Here is a 25,045-nt window from a genome sequence, read left to right as displayed (position 1 = left end):
GCAACTTTCTAATTTACTCCTATTATCAATTTTAATTTGTCCTCTTGGTATCTTTATTTGAAAAATCAAGTATGTATGCTTAGGAGTTGTATCAGATTGCATGCTCTATCTGAATCATGGAGGTTTAATTTTGACTAGACTATACCTTTAAGCTTTTGGGGGGCTAAGGATGATGGGTTTATTCTGTAATTTCAATTTGTTTTATTTTCCTAGGTGGCTCTGCTCTCTAATTGGAATGCTGTTGGTGGGAATATGTCTTATGTGTGTAGGTACACAGCCTTTACTTCAGTTGTCCTTATGCAATGGCAAAACTACATCTATTTAACAACTCATAATATAAAGGGCATACACAGTGCCCCATGATCTGCACACTGTGGCCATCTGTTAAAAAATGTGCGCCAAGGACACAAACATAAACATTACCAGTCCTGCTGGTATATATCAACACCTTGCTCACAAAATCCTGGCACTAAAATAAAAACCCAATTACCCATATTTTATACCTTGCTATAATTAACTCCTCCCTGTACTGTATATAAGACTTTCACATGTCATCTAAATTAAGCAGCAATTTATCAAGAACTGTCAAAATGTCAATCCACATTTAGATACCTACCGTATGCTTGGTCCCATTGGTGTCCAATTATTTCTTTATTTTTGCTTCAAGCTATTGTTCCTTATCGTCTTTAAAAAAACAACAAAAAACAGTGGGGTTGTTTTATCTTTATGGGTGTCCTCAATCTTCACATTTAGCTTCTTCTGGCCAAAGTTCTCCACAGTACTTTTTCTTTGCAGCATATAATGTCTGTTGGATTTACCTACACTATATACATTAATGTCAGAGTTAAAGGGACAGTATACACTGATTTTCATATAACTGCATGTAATAGACACTACTATAAAGGATAAGATGCACAGATACTGATATAAAAATCCAGTATAAAACTGTTTATAAACTTACTTAGAAGCTATCAGTTTGGCTCTGTTGAAAAGGTAGCTGGAACGCCCACTGCATGTGGCAAGTAAGACACTTCCCCCCCCCCCTCCCCCTTCTTTTGCATATGAAAAGACCCTTTACACAAACAGGAGCAAGCTGGAGAAGGTAGCTGACGGTATTCAAATAAAACTTTGGGGTTTGGTTAGGAGTCTGAAAATCAGAGCAATGTTATTTAAAAATAAGCAAAACTATACATTTATTTTTTAAAAAAAACTTTATGGGCTAAATAAATAGATAATCTACAAAACATTTATGCAAAGAAAAAATGAGTGTATAATGTCCCTTTAAGGGGACAGCCTACTCCAGAATTTTTATTGTTTAAAAAGATAGAATCCCTTTATTACCCATTCCCCAGTTTTGCATACCCAACACAGTTATAATAACACACTTTTTACCTCTGTGATTACCCTGTATCTAAGCCTCTGCTGACTGCCCCCTTACTTCAGTTCTTTTGACAAACTTGCATTTTAGCCAATTAGTGCTGACTCATAAATAACTCCACAGGAGTGAACATGATGTTATCAATATGGCACACATGAACTAGCACTGTCTAGCTGTGAAATAAATTCCAAAATTCACTGAGATAAGAGGCAGCCTTGAAGGGCTTAGAACTTAGCATCTGAGCCTACCTAAGTTTAGCTTTCAACAAAGAATACAAAGAAAATAAAGCAAATATGATGATAAAATTAAAATTGCATGCCCTATCTGAATTATCAAAGTTTAATTTTGACTAGACTGTCCCTTTAATTTGACACTTGGTTTTTATTCATCTATCATACTGATAATGTCAACTCCTTTCTATAGTATTAGTAGGATCTCTCTCTGGAACATGAATGGCATGATAAAGAAATCTATATAGTAAAAAAATAAACTTTTCAAAATGAAAATTGATAAACAAAGAACATTTGAACAAGACAGTAACTCTTGCTGCAGCATTAATAACATAAGGGAAAGTAACTGCTGGAAATCTAAACCTTCTAAATGTTTTTTTTTTTTTTATTGCAATTTAACTACAATCTTTATTGTTATGACAAACATAGGTTGACTACCTTCTCTTGAAAGCTTTCATATTATTATAATAAATAATTTTTTGTGTCTATTCCAGGTGCCCTTGGCTGTTAATATTTATGGACTCATTGGTCCTAATGCTGGGATAGGCATCGCCCTTGGTATGGTTGACTCATCCATGATGCCTATTATGGGACATCTTGTTGACCTGCGCCATACCTCAGTCTATGGTGGGGTGTATGCCATCTCTGACATAGCTATCTGCTTAGGATATGCAGTGGGTAAGTGAGTGTTTTTCTCAACAGCAACATTTTCTTTAAAAGGTTTGTTTCTACATACATACTGTAGCTCTTAAACGTGTAAAACCTATGAGAATTTCACATGCTCTATATGTTAGAAGACAACCTTTGGCATTTGTTTATATTACAATTCTACTTTAAAGTTACATGAAACCCACATTTTTTTCTCTCATGGTTCAGATAGATCATACAATTTTAAACAATTTTCTTGGTAGCCTTTATTGAAGGAGCAATGCATTACTGGGAGCTAGTTGAACACATTGGTAAGCAATGACAAGAGGCATATAAGTGCAGCCACCAATCAGCAGCTAGCTCCCAGCTCCTGAGCCTACCTAGGTATGCTTTTAAACAAAGGATTCCAAGAGACCTAAGCAAATTAGATCATGGAAGTAAATTGAAAAGTTGTTTAAAATGGTATGCTATGTCTAAATTATGAAAGGAAAATTTAGGGTTTCTTTTCCCTTTAAGCATCCAAACTTCTGTCTTAGTAGTCGTAGCTTGAAAGAAGGCGTTGATTTTAAAGTAAATCTGTCTTTCTTTTTCCCTTAGGTCCTTCTTCTGGTGGAGCAATTGCAAAAGCGATTGGATTCCCTTGGTTAATGGTGATAATTGGTGTATTAAATCTTCTTTATGCTCCCCTATGTATCTTACTGCGTAAGCCACCATCGAAAGAGGAGAAGCTGGTAAGAAGCGTCAATAATTCTCAGCAATTAAACACTTCCATTAGTGACTGGAAATGCTGACAATTTAAAGTAAACTGAACATTTTTGTTGGAAATAAGGTACATTCTCTTAATACTGAAAACGATTAGCCAAACATACAGCAAATTGAATTTGATGTACGCTCAGCTCAGTAGAAGCAAACAGCTGCAAAATGTAAATCAATACATGTTCAGTAGGCAGAATTTTTTGGGAATTGTAGCCCCAGATATTGGTCTGTATGGTACTGAAGCCTGGAGGGCAGAGAGTAGCTGTAGTGTCCTGTAGTATATGTACAAGAGGAAGACTACTCTCACTGAATGCTTTAGTACAAACACACATCATTTTTGTACCGTTTATTGGAGTAACTTCTTAGGTGCGCTTTTTTGTGTCTTGGCTTGTGATTTTGACCTGGTTTGTATACCGGCTTCTCTCTCTGTTTAATCCTAACCTTCTGAACCTGATTTGACCTTGGACTGTTCATTAACTACTCTTGTTTATTACGATTTTGTCCAGATTTTGCCTGCTGCTGACCTTTGCTTGCAACCTAAACTTGTTTTTGCCTGCTCCTTTGTACCTATTTGCCAGATTGATGCAGACTCCTGCCTGTATGACTATGCTTCTTGAATACAGCCTCATCCTGGGTCTTATCCAGTCTGTTGAGACAGTGTAATAATATATACCCTTCTCAACCTCTGGGTCCACTCCTGGTTGGACAGTGGCCAAAAACTGTCTCCGAGCAACAAGAGTTGTTTTGACACATCACATAATTTTTTCACGACGGATCTTGCTTTTCATTTGTTCTTGTCGCACAGTACACATACAGTATTTAACTGATAGAAAAGTATAGTATACTAAACAGAAAGCAAATAGAAGTTAAACTACTTTTGTATTTACTGGTAATTGAGGCTTTATTTTAGTGCCAGGTAGTGATGTCGCAAACCTAAAAATTTGAGTTCACGAACGGCGAACGCGAACTTCTGCAAAAGTTCGCCAACCGGGCGAACCGCCATAGACTTCAACAGGCAGGTGAATTTTAAAACCCACAGGGACTCTTTCTGGCCACAATAGTGATGGAAAAGTTGTTTCAAGGGGACTAACACATGGACTGTGGCATGCCGGAGGGGGATCCATGGCAAAACTCCCATGGAAAATTACATAGTTGATGCAGAGTCTGGTTTTAATCCATAAAGGGAATAAATCACCTAACATTCCTAAATTGTTTGGAATAACGTGCTTTAAAACATCAGGTATGATGTTGTATCAATCAGGTAGTGTAAGGGTTACGTGTAAGGGTTACGCTTGCTTCACAGTGCACAGTGTAGGTGATACACCTGCCCTGACCATGCTTTGCAGACCAGGTATCAGTGGTCAGATGGACCCTTGCCCCAACACTGTGTGCCAGACATGCCATTATAGCAGACTTATATGGCTTTGGCGTTGCTTTTTGGTAATTAGAAGGCTGCTAAATGCCACTGCGCACCACACGTGTTTTATGCCCAGCAGTGAAGGGGTTAATTAGGGAGCATGTAGGCAGCTCGTAGAGTTAATTTTAGCTTAAGTGTAGTGTAGTAAACATCCCAAAGTATTGATCTAGGCCAATTTTGGTATATTTAATGCCACCATTTCACCGCCAAATGCGATTTAAAAAAAAAAAAAGTTCACTTTTTCACAAACTTTAGATTTCTCACAGAAATTATTTACAAACAACTTATGCAATTATGGCATAAATGGTTGTAAATGCTTCTCTGGGATCCCCTTTGTTCAGAAATAGCAGACTTATATGGCTTTGGCGTTGCTTTTTGGTAATTAGAAGGCTGCTATATGCCACTGCGCACCACACGTGTTTTATGCCCAGCAGTGAAGGGGTTAATTAGAGAGCATGTAGGCAGCTTGTAGAGTTAATTTTAGCTTAAGTGTAGTGTAGTAGACAACCTAAAGTATTGATCTAGGCCCATTTTGGTATATTTAATGCCACCATTTCACCGCCAAATGAAATCGAATAAAAAAAAATTGTTCACTTTTTCACAAACTTTAGGTTTCTCACAGAAATTATTTACAAACAACTTATGCAATTATGGTATAAATGGTTGTAAATGCTTCTCTGGGATCCCCTTTGTTCAGAAATAGCAGACCTATATGGCTTTGGCGTTGCTTTTTGGTAATTAGAAGGCTGCTAAATGCCACTGCGCACCACACGTGTTTTATGCCCAGCAGTGAAGGGGTTAATTAGGGAGCATGTAGGCAGCTTGTAGAGTTAATTTTAGCTTAGGTAGACAACCCAAAGTATTGATCTAGGCCCATTTTGGTATATTTAATGCCACCATTTCACCGCCAAATGCGATCAAATTTTAAAAAAACTTAATTTTTTTTGCAATTTTAGGTTTCTCACTGAAATTATTTACAAACAGCTTGTGCAATTATGGCACACATGGTTGTAAATGCTTCTCTGGGATCCCCTTTGTTCAGAAATAGCAGACATATATGACTTTGGTGTTGCTTTCTGGTAATTAGAAGGCCGCTAAATGCTGCTGCGCATCACACGTGTATTATGGCTAGTAGTGAAGGGGTTAATTAGATAGTTTGTAGGGAGCTTGCAGGGTTAATTTTAGCTTTAGTGTAGAGATCAGCCTCCCACCTGACACATCAGACCCCCTGATCCCTCCCAAACAGCTCCCTTCCCTCCCCCACCCCACAATTGTCCCTGCCATCTTAAGTACTGGCAGAAAGTCTGCCAGTACTAAAATAAAAGGTTTTTAATTTTTTTTAAAAAAATTTTTTATAGCATATTTACATATGCTGTGGTGTAGCATCCCCCCTTAGCCCCCAACCTCCCTGATATCCCCCAAAACAAGCTCTCTAACCCTCCCCATCTGCCTTATTGGCGGCCATCTTGGGTACTGGCAGCTGTCTGCTATTATTTCACAGTCAAAAAAGTGTTGTTTTTTTTTAAATGTACACTACTGTTACACCAGATATGAGTGGTGGCACTGGGCAAGTGGGCACAGTATAAGCTGTGAGCCTGACACACACGCTGGCAGGCAGGCAAGTGCAATTAGATTACACAGGAAAAAAAAAAAGCAGACTGATGTTCTAGCCCTAAAAAGGGCTTTTTGGGGTGCTGTCCTTACAGCAGAGATCAGATGAGTCCTTCAGGACTGTAGTGGACACTGAATACAGTAGCCTAGCTATCGATTTCCCTATTAAATCAGCAGCAGCTACACTGTCCCTCCTCTCACTAAGAATGCAGCTTCCAAATGAATCTAAAATAGATGCTGTCCAGGAGGTGGGAGGGTCTGCTGCTGATTGGCTGGAATGTGTCTTCTGACTGTGAGGTATAGGCTCAATGTTTACTCAATGATGAGGAATAGGGGGCGGATCGAACATGGCGTATGTTCGCCGTCCGCGGCGAACGCGAACATGCTATGTTCCCACTGGAACTATTCGCCGGCGAACTATTCACAACATCACTGATAGAAAAGTTTAGTATACTAAACAGAAAACAAATAGAAGTTAAACTACTTTTGTATTTACTGGTAATTGAGGCTTTATTTTAGTGCCAGGTTCTCTCCTGTAGACTATTTGCTTTTGCAAGTGTCCTGTGCTCATGTGACATTGAAGACACATTTTTTTCAGTAGCCATGTTAAAGACCTTAAAGGGACATGAAACCCAAAAATGTTATTTCATAATTTTAGGTAGAACATACAATTTTTTTTTATATAATTTTTATTGAGGTCATAAAATGCTAGATAGACAAACAATGTCACATTTCCAAGGGTAAAATAAGTCACAAAAAAATATACATAGTAACAATATAAATCACCCATTTGTACAAATGAAGATAAACCTCAGTTTTTCAGTTTAAAGTCTCTATAGGGAAACTACTAGCTCATAACCTGTGTGTACTTAACTTGTCCTTTAAAGTTGAGGATGCTTAGATGTATAAAAATAAACCCATCATTCAAAATGACTTACGTGAGAGATCTCTAAGTGGGTGAAAACTATGCTAAGGAAAGGCATATGGTGGGAACAATGAATACAACTATAACATAAACTCAACCATATTTCGGAACATAGGAGCTCTATCTAGGACATCCCATTCAGCAAGTTCTTTAACAATTATTTGTACACGTCTAAGCGGCAAAGCACTGATCAGCTGGATATTAATATATTCCCATTCAGGAGTATAAGGGCAAATAGCAGATCTGAAGCTACAGGCTGCATAATATTTACTATAGGAAGCTACATGATGGGGGCCTTTGGAGTTGAGGGTGAATGGTACTGTAGAGGGGACTGACGATATTCCATAGAAGTGGTCAGATGTAATGAAGATATCTTTATCCCATAAATGGCAGACCAGTTATGTATCCCCCGCATAGATGATGCTTAACTGCAACTAGGATTATGGTACTCAAGAGGGCATTTCCACTAGATAAGGTAAATCAACCAGTAGTAACGAATATTCAGTAGTGGTGTTATCACAGGGGCCCCATATTGACATATTAAATCACAACTTATCTAACAAACATCCACTTGGTGCAGGTAGAACAGATACACAGGAAGGTGGCAAAAATAGTAAGTTACTGCAGTTGTGGGAAATATTCTGCATAACATCCTGCATGAAACATTGCCCCATGAACAAAGTGACAAAACAATTATGATATTATAGAGATAGTGACAGGTGGCGACCTATATTTTGTAAACTTCTCTGGACACCAAGGGGCAGAGACATTAACAGTGTGTATATGGCATTAAGTGCACAGCGTTAGACCCTTCAACCAATCTATGGGCGTCCTGTGCCTCAAACAAATAAATAGTTCATGAGTTAAGTCTCTTATGGGACTGTGGCTCCAGCTGCTAATCTACTCACTATAGGGCAGCTTGTCAGGATGAGGGAGCAAGAATAGCGCAAGCCAGCAACTATGGTCAGGGAACTAGAATGTCTTGCTGGTCAGTATATGTTAAGTATCTTAAGGTAAGTACTTGCCAGTTCACATCCTGCTTTCCAGAGTAAAAAGTATACATAGGGGTCAAATAAGTATGCCTGCCGATGCGTGTAATACCCAGTGCGTTAGCGGCATGTAACTCAGTTCACACACTAGTTTTAATTTAGCCCACTCCGTTCCGCACAGAGACAAGGGTACTGTCCTCCCAATCTGAGTTACCAGGGTAAGAAAGATGTACTTCTGTTCTGTCCCAGCTAGTGCCTTGGCTATGATCCTTAGTAAGATGCGGGTAAGAGGCTGTTCCAGATTCCCAGACAAACAGTGAGGATTTCTGAGCTTCGGCAAAAGACCACACTTCTAGGCACTGTAGGTTGAAGTAGAGCGCTGGCCTTGCAGTTATTCCTATTGCATGCCAGGGTTGTGTGATGGCGGACCTCTGTAGGGATGCTACAGAGTCACCCCAGCTGGGGTCTTCGCAGGCCTGGCATTCATGGCCATTTGCGCGGTCATATATACTGAACTGCTGACAGTAGGGGTATCAACTAGCTCTGATGAGGGGGTAGAGGTGCCGGTGGCCAGCTCCAATCTCACTGTTTAAGCTCTCTCACTCCTCGTAGCAGGGAGCACTAGGTTAGATTCCGGGCCGGTGGCGCTTCCGATGTGGGTAAATGTCAAGCACCAGGGCTCTAAAGCGTCACCTCCCCCCTGCTGGTGTGAACTAGGTTTGGATGAATCGGTATTTTTAGAATTACCTCCACTTCCATGAGTGCAATGCTTGCACAAAATCTCCTTGACAGTCTTAAGATGCCCATCTAGCAGATAACGTAGCTCTTCTAATATGTATGAAGCACACATGCTAAAGCTCCTGCCGGAGTTACTAAGTAGGTAAAAGAAGTTTCCAGTTGTGGCCAGAGTAAATCTCTCTGGTTCGTTAACCCAGTGACCTGGGGGGGGGGGGGTATAAGCACGGTAGCTTTTACCACACAAACTGCCTGACTTGTAGGTGAGGCCTCTCGACCTCGTGTCTAGACACTGTGCGGTTAGCTGAGGAACATAGGTAGGGCCGTTGAAAGTAAGATAATCCTGGAGTTCCATCAAGTTGTATAAAGTATATATGCTTAAACCAGCCAAATTGTGGGACAAATGTGGATAAAAATCATTGAAATGTTGATATAATCCAGGAGCTCTCTCCAAACACGTCCTGCCGCAACAGCTGTAGGCTCCGCCCCCCAGAACATACAATTTTAAACAACTTTCAAGTTTACTTCTATTACCAAATTTGTTTCATTCTTTTGGTATAATTTGTTGAAGGAACAGCAATGCACTACTGGTTGCCAACTGAACACATGGGTGAGCCAATGACAATTGATGTATATATATATGCAGCCACCAATCAGTAGCTAGAACCTAGGTTCTAGGTTGCTCCTGAGCTTACCTAGATAAACCTTACAAGGCTTGGTCCTGGATGAAGAAGGAAGTTGTCGCCGCTTGGAAAAAGATGTCACCCTCTTGGAAGATGACTTCCTGTCTGGAACAGGACCTTCTCCGCCAGCCTTCAAGAACGGTGAGTACCTATTTGGGGGTTAGAGTTAGGATTTTTTTTTTAGATTAGGGATTTATTGGGCACTCCTTTTAAGGGCGGTAAAAGAGCTAAATGCCCATTTAAGGGCAATGCCCATACAAATGCCCCTTTAGGGACAATGGGTAGTTTGGGATTTTTAAGTGTTAGTTTTTTTTTTATTTGGGGGGTTTGTTGGGTGGTGGGTTTTACTGTTAGAGGGGGGACTTAGTATTTTTTTTTTTATTTAATATTTTTTATTAAGGTATCAAAACAAACAGAGACATCAGATAATGTGAGACATATTTAGGTGCATCTATTCCACATTACAGAGTATGTCAGAGTCCAGTATAAAAAGAATGTCCCACAAGTTCCTCTCTCCTCACACAATAGTGCGAGGGGAGATAAATGGTACCTTTATTTTTCTCCTATATTTTTCTCCTACTTTTTGGGATCAAGTGATCTCCATTTGTAGAGAAGTTCCATGATTATTATGTCCTTTAGAAGTCACTTCAGTCGTAACATTTAACAAGTACAAATATAACTTAACAGGTATAGAGTAAAACCGTACAGCTAAATATTGTCAGATAGCCAATCAATTTGGCTTCCTTGGTCATAGATGTTGAATACAGTTATTAAGATACATTGAAAACCTAGCTTATTTCCAAGGAAGGGGGGGGGGGGGAGAAAAAGAGAAAGAGAGAAAAGAGGGGGGCTAAGGGAAGGGTGAGTGTGTTGTCAATATTTAAGGCTTAGGTGGAGGAATGCGTGCAATGCTATCCCATGGAACCCAGATCTCTGAGTGGAGATTTAGCATTCCCTTGTTAAGGAATACAGCTTCTTCCATTGTTTGTATGTATGAGAGTAGCTCAGTCAATCTTTGGAAAGAAGGAGTAGATTGCTGTTTCCAGTTTCTTGCTATTACTAATTTGGTCGCCATTAGAATATAAATATATAAATATTTTTGGGCTTTAAGAAGTTTAGGAATATTAATGTTTAGTAGGTATGTTTCCGGGCCCATGCCCATTGGGAGTTCTAACTGTCTGCATAGGCATATGACCTTATCCCAGAGCGTCTTAATTCTCTGACATCCCCAACAAATATGCATGTCATCCCCTGTGTAGCCACAGTTCCTCCAACATTTCTCTGTGTTAGTTGGTGATATTTTATGTAATCTTTTCGGTACCCAATGCCATCTTGTCAATATCTTATAGCACAACTCAAATAATGTTTTGCAATGTATTACTTGTTTAGTATCTGTTATGGCTCTTGACCATATTTTAGGATCCATTACTATCTGTAGATCTCTTTCCCAAGCTAGTATATTGTGGGTTTTAGATAGGGTAGGGGTATCTAGTAAGCATTGGTAGTGCATGGAAAGTGGTTTGTATCATTGTTGTCCCATAGTCCACCTAGTTTCCCAGGCTGTCAGTGGTCGCGGTCTAGTGTGTAAGAATCCCCAACTGTGTAAGAGAGATTGAAAGCGCATTTCCTCAAAGTTAAGTTTAGGAGAAATACTCGGCTAGATTTAGAGTTCTGCGGCCAAAGGGGTGCGTTAGCTACGCATGCTTTTTTTCCCCCGCACCTTTTAAATACCGCTGGTATTTAGAGTTCACCGAATGGCTGCGTTAGGCTCCAAAAAAGGGAGCGTAGAGCATATTTACCGCCACTACAACTCTCGATACCAGCGGTGCTTACGGACGCGGCCAGCTTCAAAAACGTGCTCGTGCACGATTCCCCCATAGAAAACAATGGGGCAGTTTGAGCTGAAAAAAAACCTAACACCTGCAAAAAAGCAGCGTTAAGCTCCTAACGCAGCCCCATTGTTTCCTATGGGGAAACACTTCCTAAGTCTGCACCTAACACCCTAACATGAACCCCGAGTCTAAACACCCCTAACCTTACACTTATTAACCCTTAATCTGCCGCCCCCGCTATCGCTGACCCCTGCATATTATTATTAACCCCTAATCTGCCGCTCTGTACATCGCCGCAACCTACATTATACCTATGTACCCCTAATCTGCTGCCCCTAACACCGCCGACCCCTATATTATATTTATTAACCCCTAATCTGCTGCCCCCGCTATCGCTGACCCCTGCATATTATTATTAACCCCTAATCTGCCGCTCCGTACACCGCCGCAACCTACATTATACCTATGTACCCCTAATCTGCTGCCCCTAACATCGCCGACCCCTATATTATATTTATTAACCCCTAATCTGCCGCCCCCGCTATCGCTGACCCCTGCATATTATTATTAACCCCTAATCTGCCACTCCGTACACCGCCGAAACCTACATTATACCTATGTACCCCTAATCTGCTGCCCCTAACACCGCCGACCCCTATATTATATTTATTAAACCCTAATCTGCCGCCCCTGCTATCGCTGACCCCTGCATATTATTATTAACCCCTAATCTGCCGCTCCGTACACCGCCGCAACATACGTTATCCCTATGTACCCCTAATCTGCTGCCCCTAACACCGCCGACCCCTATATTATATTTATTAACCCCTAATCTGCCGCCCCCAACGTCGCCTCCACCTACCTACAATAATTAACCCCTAATCTGCCGACCGGATCTCACCGCTACTCTAATAAATGTATTAACCCCTAAAGTTAAGTCTAACCCTAACACTAACACCCCCCTAAGTTAAATATAATTTAAATCTAACGAAATAAATTAATTCTTATTAAATAAATTAATCCTATTTAAAGCTAAATACTTACCTGTAAAATAAACCCTAATATAGCTACAATATAAATTATAATTATATTGTAGCTATTTTAGGATTAATATTTATTTTACAGGCAACTTTGTATTTATTTTAACCAGGTACAATAGCTATTAAATAGTCAATAACTATTTAATAGCTACCTAGTTAAAATAATTACAAAATTACCTGTAAAATAAATCCTAACCTAAGTTACAAATAAACCTAACACTACACTAGCAATAAATTAATTAAATAAAATACCTACAATTATCTACAATTAAACCTAACACTACACTATCAATAAATTAATTAAATAAAATACCTACAATTAAATACAATTAACCCTTTAATGACCACAGCACTTTTCCATTTTCTGTCCATTTGGGACCAAGGCTATTTTTACATTTTTGCGGTGTTTGTGTTTAGCTGTAATTTTCCTCTTACTCATTTACTGTACCCACATATATTATATATTGTTTTTCTCGCCATTAAATGGACTTTCCAAAGATACCATTATTTTCATCATATCTTATAATTTACTTTAAAAAAAATTATAAAATATGAGAAAAAAATGGAAAAAAACACACTTTTTCTAACTTTGACCCCCAAAATCTGTTATACATCTGCAACCACCAAAAAACACCCATGCTAAATAGTTTCTAAATTTTGTCCTGAGTTTAGAAATACCCAATGTTTACATGTTCTTTGCTTTTTTTGTAAGTTATAGGGCCATAAATACAAGTAGCACTTTGCTATTTCCAAACTATTTTTTTTTCAAGATTAGCGCTAGTTACATTAGAACACTAATATCTTTCAGGAATCCCTGAATATCTATTGACATGTATATATTTTTTTTAGTAAACATCCCAAAGTATTGATCTAGGCCAATTTTGGTATATTTCATGCCACCATTTCACCGCCAAATGCGATCAAATACAAAAAATCGTTCACTTTTTCACAAATTTTTTCACAAACTTTTGGTTTCTCACTGAAATTATTTACAAACAGCTTGTGCAATTATGGCATAAATGATTGTAAATTTTTCTTTGGGATCCCCTTTGTTCAGAAATAGCAGACATATATGGCTTTGGTGTTGCTTTTTGGTAATTAGAAGGATGCTAAATGCCACTGTGCACCACACGTGTATTATGCCCAGCAGTAAAGGGGTTAATTAGGGAGCATGTAGGGAGCTTTTTGGAGTAATTTTAGCTTTAGTGTAGTGTAGTAGACAACCCCAAGTAATGATCTAGGCCCATTTTGGTATATTTCATGCCACCATTTCACCGCCAATTGCGATCAAATTAAAAAAAAAGTTAAATTTTTCACAATTTTAGGTTTCTCACTGAAATCATTTACAAACAGCTTGTGCAATTATGGCACAAATTGTTGTAAATGCTTCTCTGGGATCCCCTTTGTTCAGAAATAGCAGACATATATGGCTTTGGCGTTGCTTTTTGGTACTTAGAAGGCCGCTAAATGCCGCTGCGCATCACACGTGTATTATAGCTAGCAGTGAAGGGGTTAATTAGGAAGTTTGTAGGGAGCTTGCAGGGTTAATTTTAGCTTTAGTGTAGAGATCAGCCTCCCACCTGACACATCAGACCCCCTGATCCCTCCCAAACAGCTCCCTTCCCTCCACCACCCCACAATTGTCCCCGCCATCTTAAGTACTGGCAGCAACTCTGCCAGTACTAAAATAAAATATATATTTAGGCTTTTTTTTTTTTTTTTTAAAGCATATTTACATATGCTGCTGTGTAGGAGCCCCCCTTAGCCCCCAACCTGGCTGATCCCCCACCAAACAGCTGTCTAACCCTCCCCCTCTGCCTTAATGGCCGCCATCTTGGGTACTGGCAGCTGTCTGCCAGTACCCAGTTTATAAAAAAAACAGTTGCTTTTTTATTTTTTCCCCATTTTCTGTAGTGTAGCTCCCCTACCCACCAAAGAACAAACCCCCACCCCCTCCTAGATACCTTTGACTGTTTTTTTTTTTTTAAATAAAAAGCTTTACACTGAAACTTTTAGCACAGTCTTTTCTGTAGTGTAGCGGTTCCCACCCGCTCCCGCCCCGTGCACGCGCCCGCCCGCCGCTCGGCGTGCACGCGCGCGCGCCTGTGCGCGCCCCCATCGCCCCCGCCCTCGATCCCGCCCCCCTCTACATTACCCGGCCTATCGATGGCCGCCCACCCGCCTCCTAAGTCAGCTCCCACCCACCAACGTTACCGGCCACCGATGTCCGGTGCAGAGAGGGCCACAGAGTGGCTCTCTCTGCACCGGATGGCCATTTAAGGTTATTGCAGGATGCCTCCATATCGAGGCATCACTGCAATAACCGGAAAGCAGCTGGAAGCGAGCAGGATCGCTTCCAGCTGCTTTCCACACCGAGGACGTGCAGGGTACGTTCTCAGGCATTAACTGCCTTTTTTCTGAGGACGTACCCTGCACGTCCTCGGTCGTTAAGGGGTTAAATAAACTAACTAAAGTACAAAAAATAAAAAAGAACTAAGTTATAAAAAATAAAAAAATATTTACAAAAATTAGAAAAATATTACAACAATTTTAAACTAATTACACCTACTCTAAGCCCCCTAATAAAATAACAAAGACCCCTAAAATAAAAAAAATGCCCTACCCTATTCTAAAATTAAAATAGAAAAGCTCTTTTACCTTACCAGCCCTTAAAAGGGCCATTTGCGGGGCATGCCCCAAATAATTCAGCTCTTTTGCCTGGAAAAAAAACATACAATACCCCCCCCCCAATATTACAACCCACCACCCACATACCCCTAATCTAACCCAAACCCCCCTTAAATAAACCTAACACTAAGCCCCTGAAGATCTCCCTACCTTGTCTTCACCACGCCGGGTTCACCGATCCGTCCACCGAAGTCTTGATCCAAGCCTCCGAAGTCTTGATCCAAGCCCAAGCGGGGGCTGAAGAGTGACGTCCATCCTCCGGCTGAAGTCTTGATCCAAGCGGGCAGAAGAGGACATCCGGACCGGCAAACATCTTCATCCAAGCCGCATCTTCTATGTTCTTCCATCCGATGACGACCGGCTGATCTTCAAGACCTCCAGCGCGGATCCATCCATCTTCACCGACGACTTCCCGACGAATGACGGTTCCTTTAAGGGACGTCATCCAAGATGGCGTCCCTCGAATTCCGATTGGCTGATAGGATTCTATCAGCCAATCGGAATTAAGGTAGGAAAATTCTGATTGGCTGATGGAATCAGCCAATCAGATTCAAGTTCAATCCGATTGGCTGATCCAATCAGCCAATCAGATTGAGATCGCATTCTATTGGCTGTTCCGATCAGCCAATAGAATGCAAGCTCAATCTGATTGGCTGATCGGATCAGCCAATCGGATTGAACTTGAATCTGATTGGCTGATTCCATCAGCCAATCAGAATTTTCCTACCTTAATTCCGATTGGCTGATAGAATCCTATCAGCCAATCGAAATTCGAGGGACGCCATCTTGGATGACGTCCCTTAAAGGAACCGTCATTCATCGGGAAGTCGTCGGTGAAGATGGATGGATCCGCGCTGGAGGTCTTGAAGATCAGCCGGTCGTCATCGGATGGAAGAACATAGAAGATGCGGCTTGGATGAAGATGTTTGCCGGTCCGGATGTCCTCTTCTGTCCGCTTGGATCAAGACTTCAGCCGGAGGATGGATGTCTCCAGCCCCCCGCTTGGGCTTGGATCAAGACATCGGAGCCTGGACGGATCGCTGATACCCGGTGTGGTGAAGATAAGGTAGGAAGATCTTCAGGGGCTTAGTGTTAGGTTTATTTAAGGGGGGTTTGGGTTAGATTAGGGGTATGTGGGTGGTGGGTTGTAATGTTGGGGGGGTATTGTATGTTTTTTTTCCAGGCAAAAGAGCTGAATTATTTGGGGCATGCCCCGCAAATGGCCCTTTTAAGGGCTGGTAAGGTAAAAGAGCTTTTCTATTTTAATTTTAGAATAGGGTAGGGCATTTTTTTATTTTGGGGGTCTTTGTTATTTTATTAGGGGGCTTAGAGTAGGTGTAATTAGTTTAAAATTGTTGTAATATTTTTCTAATGTTTGTAAATATTTTTTTATTTTTTGTACTTTAGTTAGTTTATTTAATTGTATTTAATTGTAGGTATTTTATTTAATTAATTTATTGATAGTGTAGTGTTAGGTTTAATTGTAGATAATTGTAGGTATTTTATTTAATTAATTTATTGCTAGTGTAGTGTTAGGTTTAATTGTAACTTAGGTTAGGATTTATTTTACAGGTAATTTTGTAATTATTTTAACTAGGTAGCTATTAAATAGTTATGAACTATTTAATAGCTATTGTACCTGGTTAAAATAAATACAAAGTTGCCTGTAAAATAAATATTAATCCTAAAATAGCTACAATATAATTATAATTTATATTGTAGCTATATTAGGGTTTATTTTACAGGTAAGTATTTAGCTTTAAATAGGAATAATTTATTTAATAAGAGTTAATTTATTTTGTTAGATTTAAATTATATTTACCTTAGGGGGGTGTTAGTGTTAGGGTTAGACTTAGCTTTAGGGTTAATATATTTATTAGAGTAGCGGTGAGATCCGGTCGGCAGATTAGGGGTTAATTATTGTAGGTAGGTGGAGGCGACGTTGGGGGCGGCAGATTAGGGGTTAATAAATATAATATAGGGTAATAGAACAAAGGAGGGTCCAATGGCACCACTGGTTGTAAATAGGGAATATAGTTATTGATACTTTTATATAGCAATTATATTTGGGGGAAGATGAGCTTCTATCCCACTTATGTCTATAGTATCATTGTTAGGTGCTGTGTACTGGCAAAATTAGAACAAAATTTGGAGAAAAAATCTCCAAAAAAATGTACACTTGGTTAGCACTCTAATTCCCTAATCTGGAATTTTGTCTGAGTTACAAGATGGCGGCTCATATGGATTGAATTTAAAACATAACTTTTATTAAACTATGTATTAAAATAAATGGAATGGACAATACATTTAAAAACCCAGGAATGATTCAACTAATAAAGGAATTCTAAACAGAGTTGTAATTAACCATGTAAATAACTGCTATAATGTCAATAGCATTTATAAATAACTAGACTGGGATTTCAACCGATTCTATGCGTTATCAAGTTCTAATACTAGTGGGAGTAACCCACAAGATTGTTAGAACATTCTTATATATAATAAGTATTCTTAAGACAATATCAGGCTATGTAGTGTGGTGGTTATGGTATCATGTGGTATACCATATACTTTAATATGGGGTTCAGTGTAATATTGATGCTCATTCAAAATTATCCCCAAATGGGTACACTGAGCTGAATATTGATCCCTGTAATGATATTTATGTCTCAATTTTAATTACTTTATAATTGATAGCTTGATTCAGTGAGCTGATAGTAGACCCAAAGTTAATAAATAGTTAAACACCTTTATATGGGTGTCATCAGTCTACTAATGGCTATCGTAAAAATATTCAAGAATCTGGCTGATATCCAAATTGCTATAATGTATTTATGGTTCTTTAAGTCTCTGATTTATTCCAAATTATGGTAGACCATTAAGTATTTGATGCAGTTCTAATAGCACAGCAAGTTGATTGCTGATATGCCTTATTATTGAACTAGAGTTTGTATATCCATGTTCATCTAATATATATAGCTCCTCTGTAAACTAAGCAGCTGATTGTAATATCAGTAAACTTTAGGCCATGATTATTGATCTCTTATACTATCATATCGTCTAAGTAAGTCTCTATAAATAATAATATAAATATATCTTATATAAGGAGCCTACGGCGAGGTATAAAATGATTTATATAGGTCAATAAATGTAACTTGTTAATTCAATATTATCAGGGTCGCCTACTGCAGCTCCGTTATTTTGCTGCAAATAAGTGTACTTCAGCCGCAAAGTAAATTAACAAAGCCAAAGCCAAAAGTTGTAAGTTAGTAGCCACTTAGTTTCTAGGAGTATTTCAATGACAGCGTGTCAATAAGGATACTAGGTTTTTACTTTTAAGGCAGTTGGTTCATCGCTAATAGAAAGCTGACACAAACAGTGATACAATGTCAGTGACTACCCATAGTAATAGTAATAATTTAACCACCTTGAAAACTGATTATCTGTGGTTTAAATCAGTTTCCCACAGTGGTATCTTATTTTCAATGTGTCTTTGCAGCGTTACTCGCCGTACTGCTTGTTAAATAAAAGCCATTAAGTCTGGCTAGTTAGTTAAGTATTAACTACAAAGACTAAGTAAGTCATCGGTATACCGCTGCTTTAAATAATTACAAGTCAGTCACCATTTAAATAATAGAATCAACGATTTCCTGAAAATTAAAACTTATATAACACTATAAGGAGCCCATTTTACTCCCAACCTCCCCTGACATGTTTCGCCGAGCAATTCGGCTTTATCAAAAAAATGATAAAGCCGAATTGCTCGGCGAAACATGTCAGGGGAGGTTGGGAGTAAAATGGGCTCCTTATAGTGTTATATAAGTTTTAATTTTCAGGAAATCGTTGATTCTATTATTTAAATGTTGACTGACTTGTAATTATTTAAAGCAGCGGTATACCGATGACTTACTTAGTCTTTGTAGTTAATACTTAACTAACTAGCCAGACTTAATGGCTTTTATTTAACAAGCAGTACGGCGAGTAACGCTGCAAAGACACATTGAAAATAAGATACCACTGTGGGAAACTGATTTAAACCACAGATAATCAGTTTTCAAGGTGGTTAAATTATTACTATTACTATGGGTAGTCACTGACATTGTATCACTGTTTGTGTCAGCTTTCTATTAGCGATGAACCAACTGCCTTAAAAGTAAAAACCTAGTATCCTTATTGACACGCTGTCATTGAAATACTCCTAGAAACTAAGTGGCTACTAACTTACAACTTTTGGCTTTGGCTTTGTTAATTTACTTTGCGGCTGAAGTACACTTATTTGCAGCAAAATAACGGAGCTGCAGTAGGCGACCCTGATCATATTGAATTAACAAGTTACATTTATTGACCTATATAAATCATTTTATACCTCGCCGTAGGCTCCTTATATAAGATATATTTATATTATTATTTATAGAGACTTACTTAGACGATATGATAGTATAAGAGATCAATAATCATGGCCTAAAGTTTACTGATATTACAATCAGCTGCTTAGTTTACAGAGGAGCTATATATATTAGATGAACATGGATATACAAACTCTAGTTCAATAATAAGGCATATCAGCAATCAACTTGCTGTGCTATTAGAACTGCATCAAATACTTAATGGTCTACCATAATTTGGAATAAATCAGAGACTTAAAGAACCATAAATACACTATAGCAATTTGGATATCAGCCAGATTCTTGAATATTTTTACGATAGCCATTAGTAGACTGATGACACCCATATAAAGGTGTTTAACTATTTATTAACTTTGGGTCTACTATCAGCTCACTGAATCAAGCTATCAATTATAAAGTAATTAAAATTGAGACATAAATATCATTACAGGGATCAATATTCAGCTCAGTGTACCCATTTGGGGATAATTTTGAATGAGCATCAATATTACACTGAACCCCATATTAAAGTATATGGTATACCACATGATACCATAACCACCACACTACATAGCCTGATATTGTCTTAAGAATACTTACTATATATAAGAATGTTCTAACAATCTTGTGGGTTACTCCCACTAGTATTAGAACTTGATAACGCATAGAATCGGTTGAAATCCCAGTCTAGTTATTTATAAATGCTATTGACATTATAGCAGTTATTTACATGGTTAATTACAACTCTGTTTAGAATTCCTTTATTAGTTGAATCATTCCTGGGTTTTTAAATGTATTGTCCATTCCATTTATTTTAATACATAGTTTAATAAAAGTTATGTTTTAAATTCAATCCATATGAGCCGCCATCTTGTAACTCAGACAAAATTCCAGATTAGGGAATTAGAGTGCTAACCAAGTGTACATTTTTTTGGAGATTTTTTCTCCAAATTTTGTTCTAAATATAATATAGGGGTCGGCGGTGTTAGGGGCAGCAGATTAGGGGTACATAGGAATAACATAGGTTGCGGCGGTGTGCGGTCGGCAGATTAGGGGTTAATAATTGTAGGTAGGTGGCGGCGACGTTGGGGGTGGCAGATTAGGGGTTAATAAATATTATGTAGGTGTCGGCGGTATTAGGGGCAGCAGATTAGGGGTACATAGGGATAACGTAGGTTGCAGCGATGTGCGATCGGCAGATTAGGGGTTAAAAAATTTTAATAGAGTGGCGGCGATGTGGGGGGGGCCTCGGTTTAGGGGTACATAGGTAGTTTATGGGTGTTAGTGTACTTTAGAGCACAGTAGTTAAGAGCTTTATAAACCGGCGTTAGCCCAGAAAGCTCTTAACTACTGACTTTTTTCTGTGGCTGGAGTTTTGTAGTTAGATTTCTAACTCTCACTTCAGCCAAGACTCTAAATACCAGCGTTAGAAAGATCCCATTGAAAAGATAGGATACGCAAATGGCGTAGGGGGATCTGCGGTATGGAAAAGTCGCGGCTGCAAAGTGAGCGTTAGACCCTTTCCTGACTAACTCTAAATACCAGCGGTATTAGGAGCCTCTAACACTGGTTTTGACGGCTACCGCCAAACTCTAAATCTAGCCGACTGTGTCTAGTTACCATTTCCATGTGGGAGGGCCACACAGAAGTTGTGTATAAATCACTCACCTTCATTATGTTTAGGTTAGACCACTGATTGGAATTGGAGTCTGGTAAACCACTTAGGATACCTCTTATGCTATGTATTGGAGATGGGTGTGGGGCTATTAGTGTTGAATGCCGTAAGGTATGCCATAACGAGAGGCAGTCTTTTATGATCCGACTAGAATAGGATATGGTAGAGATATAGTGACCTGGCATCCAAATTAAGCATGACAGGTAGATGTTGTGTGGGAGGGAAGCTTGCTCAATTTCGTACCACCTAGGATACTCTTTAGCTGTTCCCCCATCCTGATATGTGGGTCAGCATTGCTGCCTCATAATATTTGTTAAGGTTGAGGAGGCTCCTCTGTCAATTGGGGCCTGAAGTATCTGTTGGGTTATTCTAGGGCGCGTATATCAGCCCATATGTATGTGTTTAAGGCGTATTGGTATTTGTCTAAGAGTGTCGTTGGAAGCTTTAGGGGTAGGCATCTAAATAAATAGTTGAGCTTCGGGAGGAGCATCATTTTAAAAGCAGATATTCTACCTAGCCATGATACTTCTTTATATCTAGGGAGTACTAGCATTTGTTTAAAAGTTTGCAGGAGTGGGTTGTAGTTAGTTGAGATAATCTGTGAGAAGTCATGGGACAAGTGTACCCCTAGGTGCTTGATCCCTTTTTTAATCCATTTAAATTTATGTTGAAGCTGTAGAACCTTAAGTTGGGCCTCAGATATATGCAACTGATATTTGGAGGTGTCTGGCAGTATACCCCAGTCTCACAAGCACCCACACAGTAGTGATGGCCCAACACTTGGTCTTCCAGGTATATGCAAGGGGTATGCCTCTGTCTTATTCACATTCAATTTGTAATACGAAAGTGAACCAAACAACTGAAATAGTTTAAATAAATGTGGTAGGGAAGATAGCGGTTCTGTTAAGAAAACCGTTAAGTCGTCTGCGAAGAGTTTCTGATATGTACCATGGATATATATACCTTTTATGTCCCTGTTTGATCTAATGGCCATCGCTAATGGTTCAATGGCCAGAACAAAAAGTAATGGAGAAAGTGGGCATCCCTGTCTGGTGCCATTTTGCAGAGTGAAGGGGTCAGAGCAAAATCCTGTACCCCTGACTCTGGCTGTGGGATTAGAATATAGGGCACCTACAGCTTTCCTAAACACTCCAGGGAGTTCCATGACCTCGAGAACCGTCATCATATATTTCCAGCGCACCCTGTCAAATGCCTTCTTGGCGTTCAACAACAGGGTAAGCAAGGGTACCTTCCGTCGCTCTGTCTCCACAAAGATATCAAGGAGCCGCCTTGTGCTGTCGGTTCCCTGTCTTTTGTATACAAATCCTACCTGATCTCTGTGGATTATCTCCGGGAGTTGTGGGCCAAGTCTAGTAGCTAGTATTTTTGCAAACACATTAATGTCTACATTAATTAGCGAGATAGGTCGGTAGCTAGTACATAGCTGTCGTCTTTGGGTATCGTCATAACCATCGCTTCTAAGAACTCGGGTGACAGGGAACCTGTCTCAAGAGCTCCAGAAAACAATCTCTGGAGATATGGGGCTAGTAGGGGAATATAGGTTCTGTAGAAGAGTGGGGTATATGCATCTGGCCCTGGGGCCTTATGCAGTTTTAGTGTCTTGATAGCTCTTTTAACTTCTAAAATGCAGATAGGCTCAGCTAGATGCGTCGCCTGTTGTTCATCTAGTTTTGGGAGATTAAGCGAATTTAAGAACTCTACTATGGTGTGTGGGTCTGCTTGTATTGTATCTGAGTGGGTGTTTAAGTTGTATAGAGTTCTGTAGTAATCCCTGAATGTTTTACCGATATCTTTAGGCGAATATACAACTCTGTCATTGGATTTTATCTTTTGGATTCTATATGATTTAGTGTGGGCTCTAAGTTTATTGGCAATAAATCTGTTGGTCCTGTTCCCTTGGTAGAAGAATATTTTACGGAGTCTTAGAAGGTTATCCTTGACCCTAAGTGTCTCTTTGGCCGTAATTCCTGCCCGAAGGGCTCCTATACGGGAGGGTTGGGGTTGTCTTTATTCTTTTTTTCTACATTCCTGAAGAACTTAGTATTTTTTAAGGTAAAAGAGCTGTTTAACTTAGGACAATGCCCTACAAAAGGCCCTTTTAAGGGCTATTGATAGTTTAGCATTAGATTAGGGGGTGTTTTTATTTTGGGGGGGATTTTTTATTTTCATATGGATTAGGTTTATTTTTTTTTTATTTTGGATAATTTTGTTTATTATTTTCTGTAATGATAGACTTTTTTATTTTTGGTAATTTTAGATTAATTTAATTTTTATATTTTTTTTATTTTTAAGTAATGTTAGCTTTTTCATTTTAATTGTAACTTAGTATTTTTTTAATTTAGGTCATTTGGGTTAATTTAAGGGGTGTTAGGTTAGGGGGTTTAGTAATTTAGTTATTTGGGGGGTTGGTGGATTAGGGGTTAATAGATTTATTAGGATTATTGTGTTGTATGGGTTTGGCGGATTAGGAGTTAATAGTTTTATTAGGTTTATTGCGATGTAGGTTAATAGCGGATTAAGGGTTAATACATTTATTAGGTTTATTGCAATATGGGGGTTGGTGGATTAGGGGTTAATATACTTTATTAGTTATTGCGGTGGGTGATTGCTGTTGACGGTTAGGTAGATATTGTGCATGTGTTAGGTGTTAGTTACTATTTTCAGGGAGTACAAGGCTTGCTGCATCTGCCTATGTGTGGTGAGGTGAAAATGGAGTAAAATGTCCTTGCGCTGAATATGTGATACCGATTTGTGACGTGGTTCTATGTTAGCTTATGGGAGTAAAAATAGCAGTTGACGGGTGAAATATATATGTGTTAACAAAACCGCGTAAAAACTGGCGTCGCCAGCTTTTGCGGGTGACGCCGCATTTGTAATCGTGCATCACTCGGCTGCTGCACCTGCTAACTGCAGTTTATTCTCTAGCAGTGTGTTTATGTAGTATTTATATACAAAGAGAGAAGCGCTCTACCAGGAACGAACAACAGCCCAGTGGCTTGTTCTATGGCGATTTACCACCTGGAGGCAGCCTCTTTTAGACCAGTGTGCTTTTCACAGAAGAAAACTTTCCTGAAGTATATCAGTCTGATCCCGCCAAGTAAGGTCAGTCCAGCCCCGAAATACCAGGCAATTCTCCTCTGAACAAGGAACATGACAACCCCAGACGATCGTTTCGGCCTCCTATGGGCCTCGTCAGTGAGGTGCAGCCACATTCCTCTAAGCACACTGGGCAAGGAGTCCACGTCTGGTTTCCCCCATCACCCATAGGGAGACTTCCCCAGGGTCATAATAATTTGCATACAAAGAGAGAAGCGCTCTACCAGGAACGAACAACAGCTCAGTGGCTTGTTCTATGGCGATTTACCACCTGGAGGCAGTCTCTTTTAGACCAGTGTGCTTTTCACAGAAGAAAACTTTCCTGAAGTATATCAGTCTGATCCCGCCAAGTAAGGTCAGTCCAGCCCCGAAATACCAGGCAATTCTCCTCTGAACAAGGAACATGACAACCCCAGACGATCGTTTCGGCCTCCTATGGGCCTCGTCAGTGAGGTGCAGCCACATTCCTCTAAGCACACTGGGCAAGGAGTCCACGTCTGGTTTCCCCCCATCACCCATAGGGAGACTTCCCCAGGGTCATAATAATTTGCATACAAAGAGAGAAGCGCTCTACCAGGAACGAACAACAGCTCAGTGGCTTGTTCTATGGCGATTTACCACCTGGAGGCAGCCTCTTTTAGACCAGTGTGCTTTTCACAGAAGAAAACTTTCCTGAAGTATATCATTCTGATCCCGCCAAGTAAGGTCAGTCCAGCCCCGAAATACCAGGCAATTCTCCTCTGAACAAGGAACATGACAACCCCAGACGATCGTTTCAGCCTCCTATGGGCCTTGTCAGTGAGGTGCAGCCACATTCCTCTAAGCACACTGGGCAAGGAGTCCACGTCTGGTTTCCCCCATCACCCATAGGGAGACTTCCCCAGGGTCATAATAATTTGCATACAAAGAGAGAAGCGCTCTACCAGGAACGAACAACAG

The 25,045-nt window shown here is 39.6% G+C and overlaps 1 protein-coding gene across 1 annotated transcript in view; it reads left to right on the top strand.

The window, feature by feature from the left end:
• Positions 1 to 25,045, top strand: part of LOC128663627 (chromaffin granule amine transporter-like) — a 265,531-nt gene that overhangs the window by 222,290 nt on the left and 18,196 nt on the right. The window contains exons 12-14 of the mRNA XM_053718044.1: positions 214 to 265; positions 2,103 to 2,286; positions 2,854 to 2,987. Coding sequence (XP_053574019.1) covers positions 214 to 265; positions 2,103 to 2,286; positions 2,854 to 2,987 — 370 coding nt within the window. The remainder of the gene's footprint in view (positions 1 to 213; positions 266 to 2,102; positions 2,287 to 2,853; positions 2,988 to 25,045) is intronic.

Source organism: Bombina bombina, chromosome 6, assembly GCF_027579735.1.
Source record: "Bombina bombina isolate aBomBom1 chromosome 6, aBomBom1.pri, whole genome shotgun sequence".
NCBI lineage: Eukaryota > Metazoa > Chordata > Amphibia > Anura > Bombinatoridae > Bombina > Bombina bombina.
Note: the sequence above shows the minus strand (reverse complement) of the source record. Positions and strands in the feature narration are given on the sequence as shown.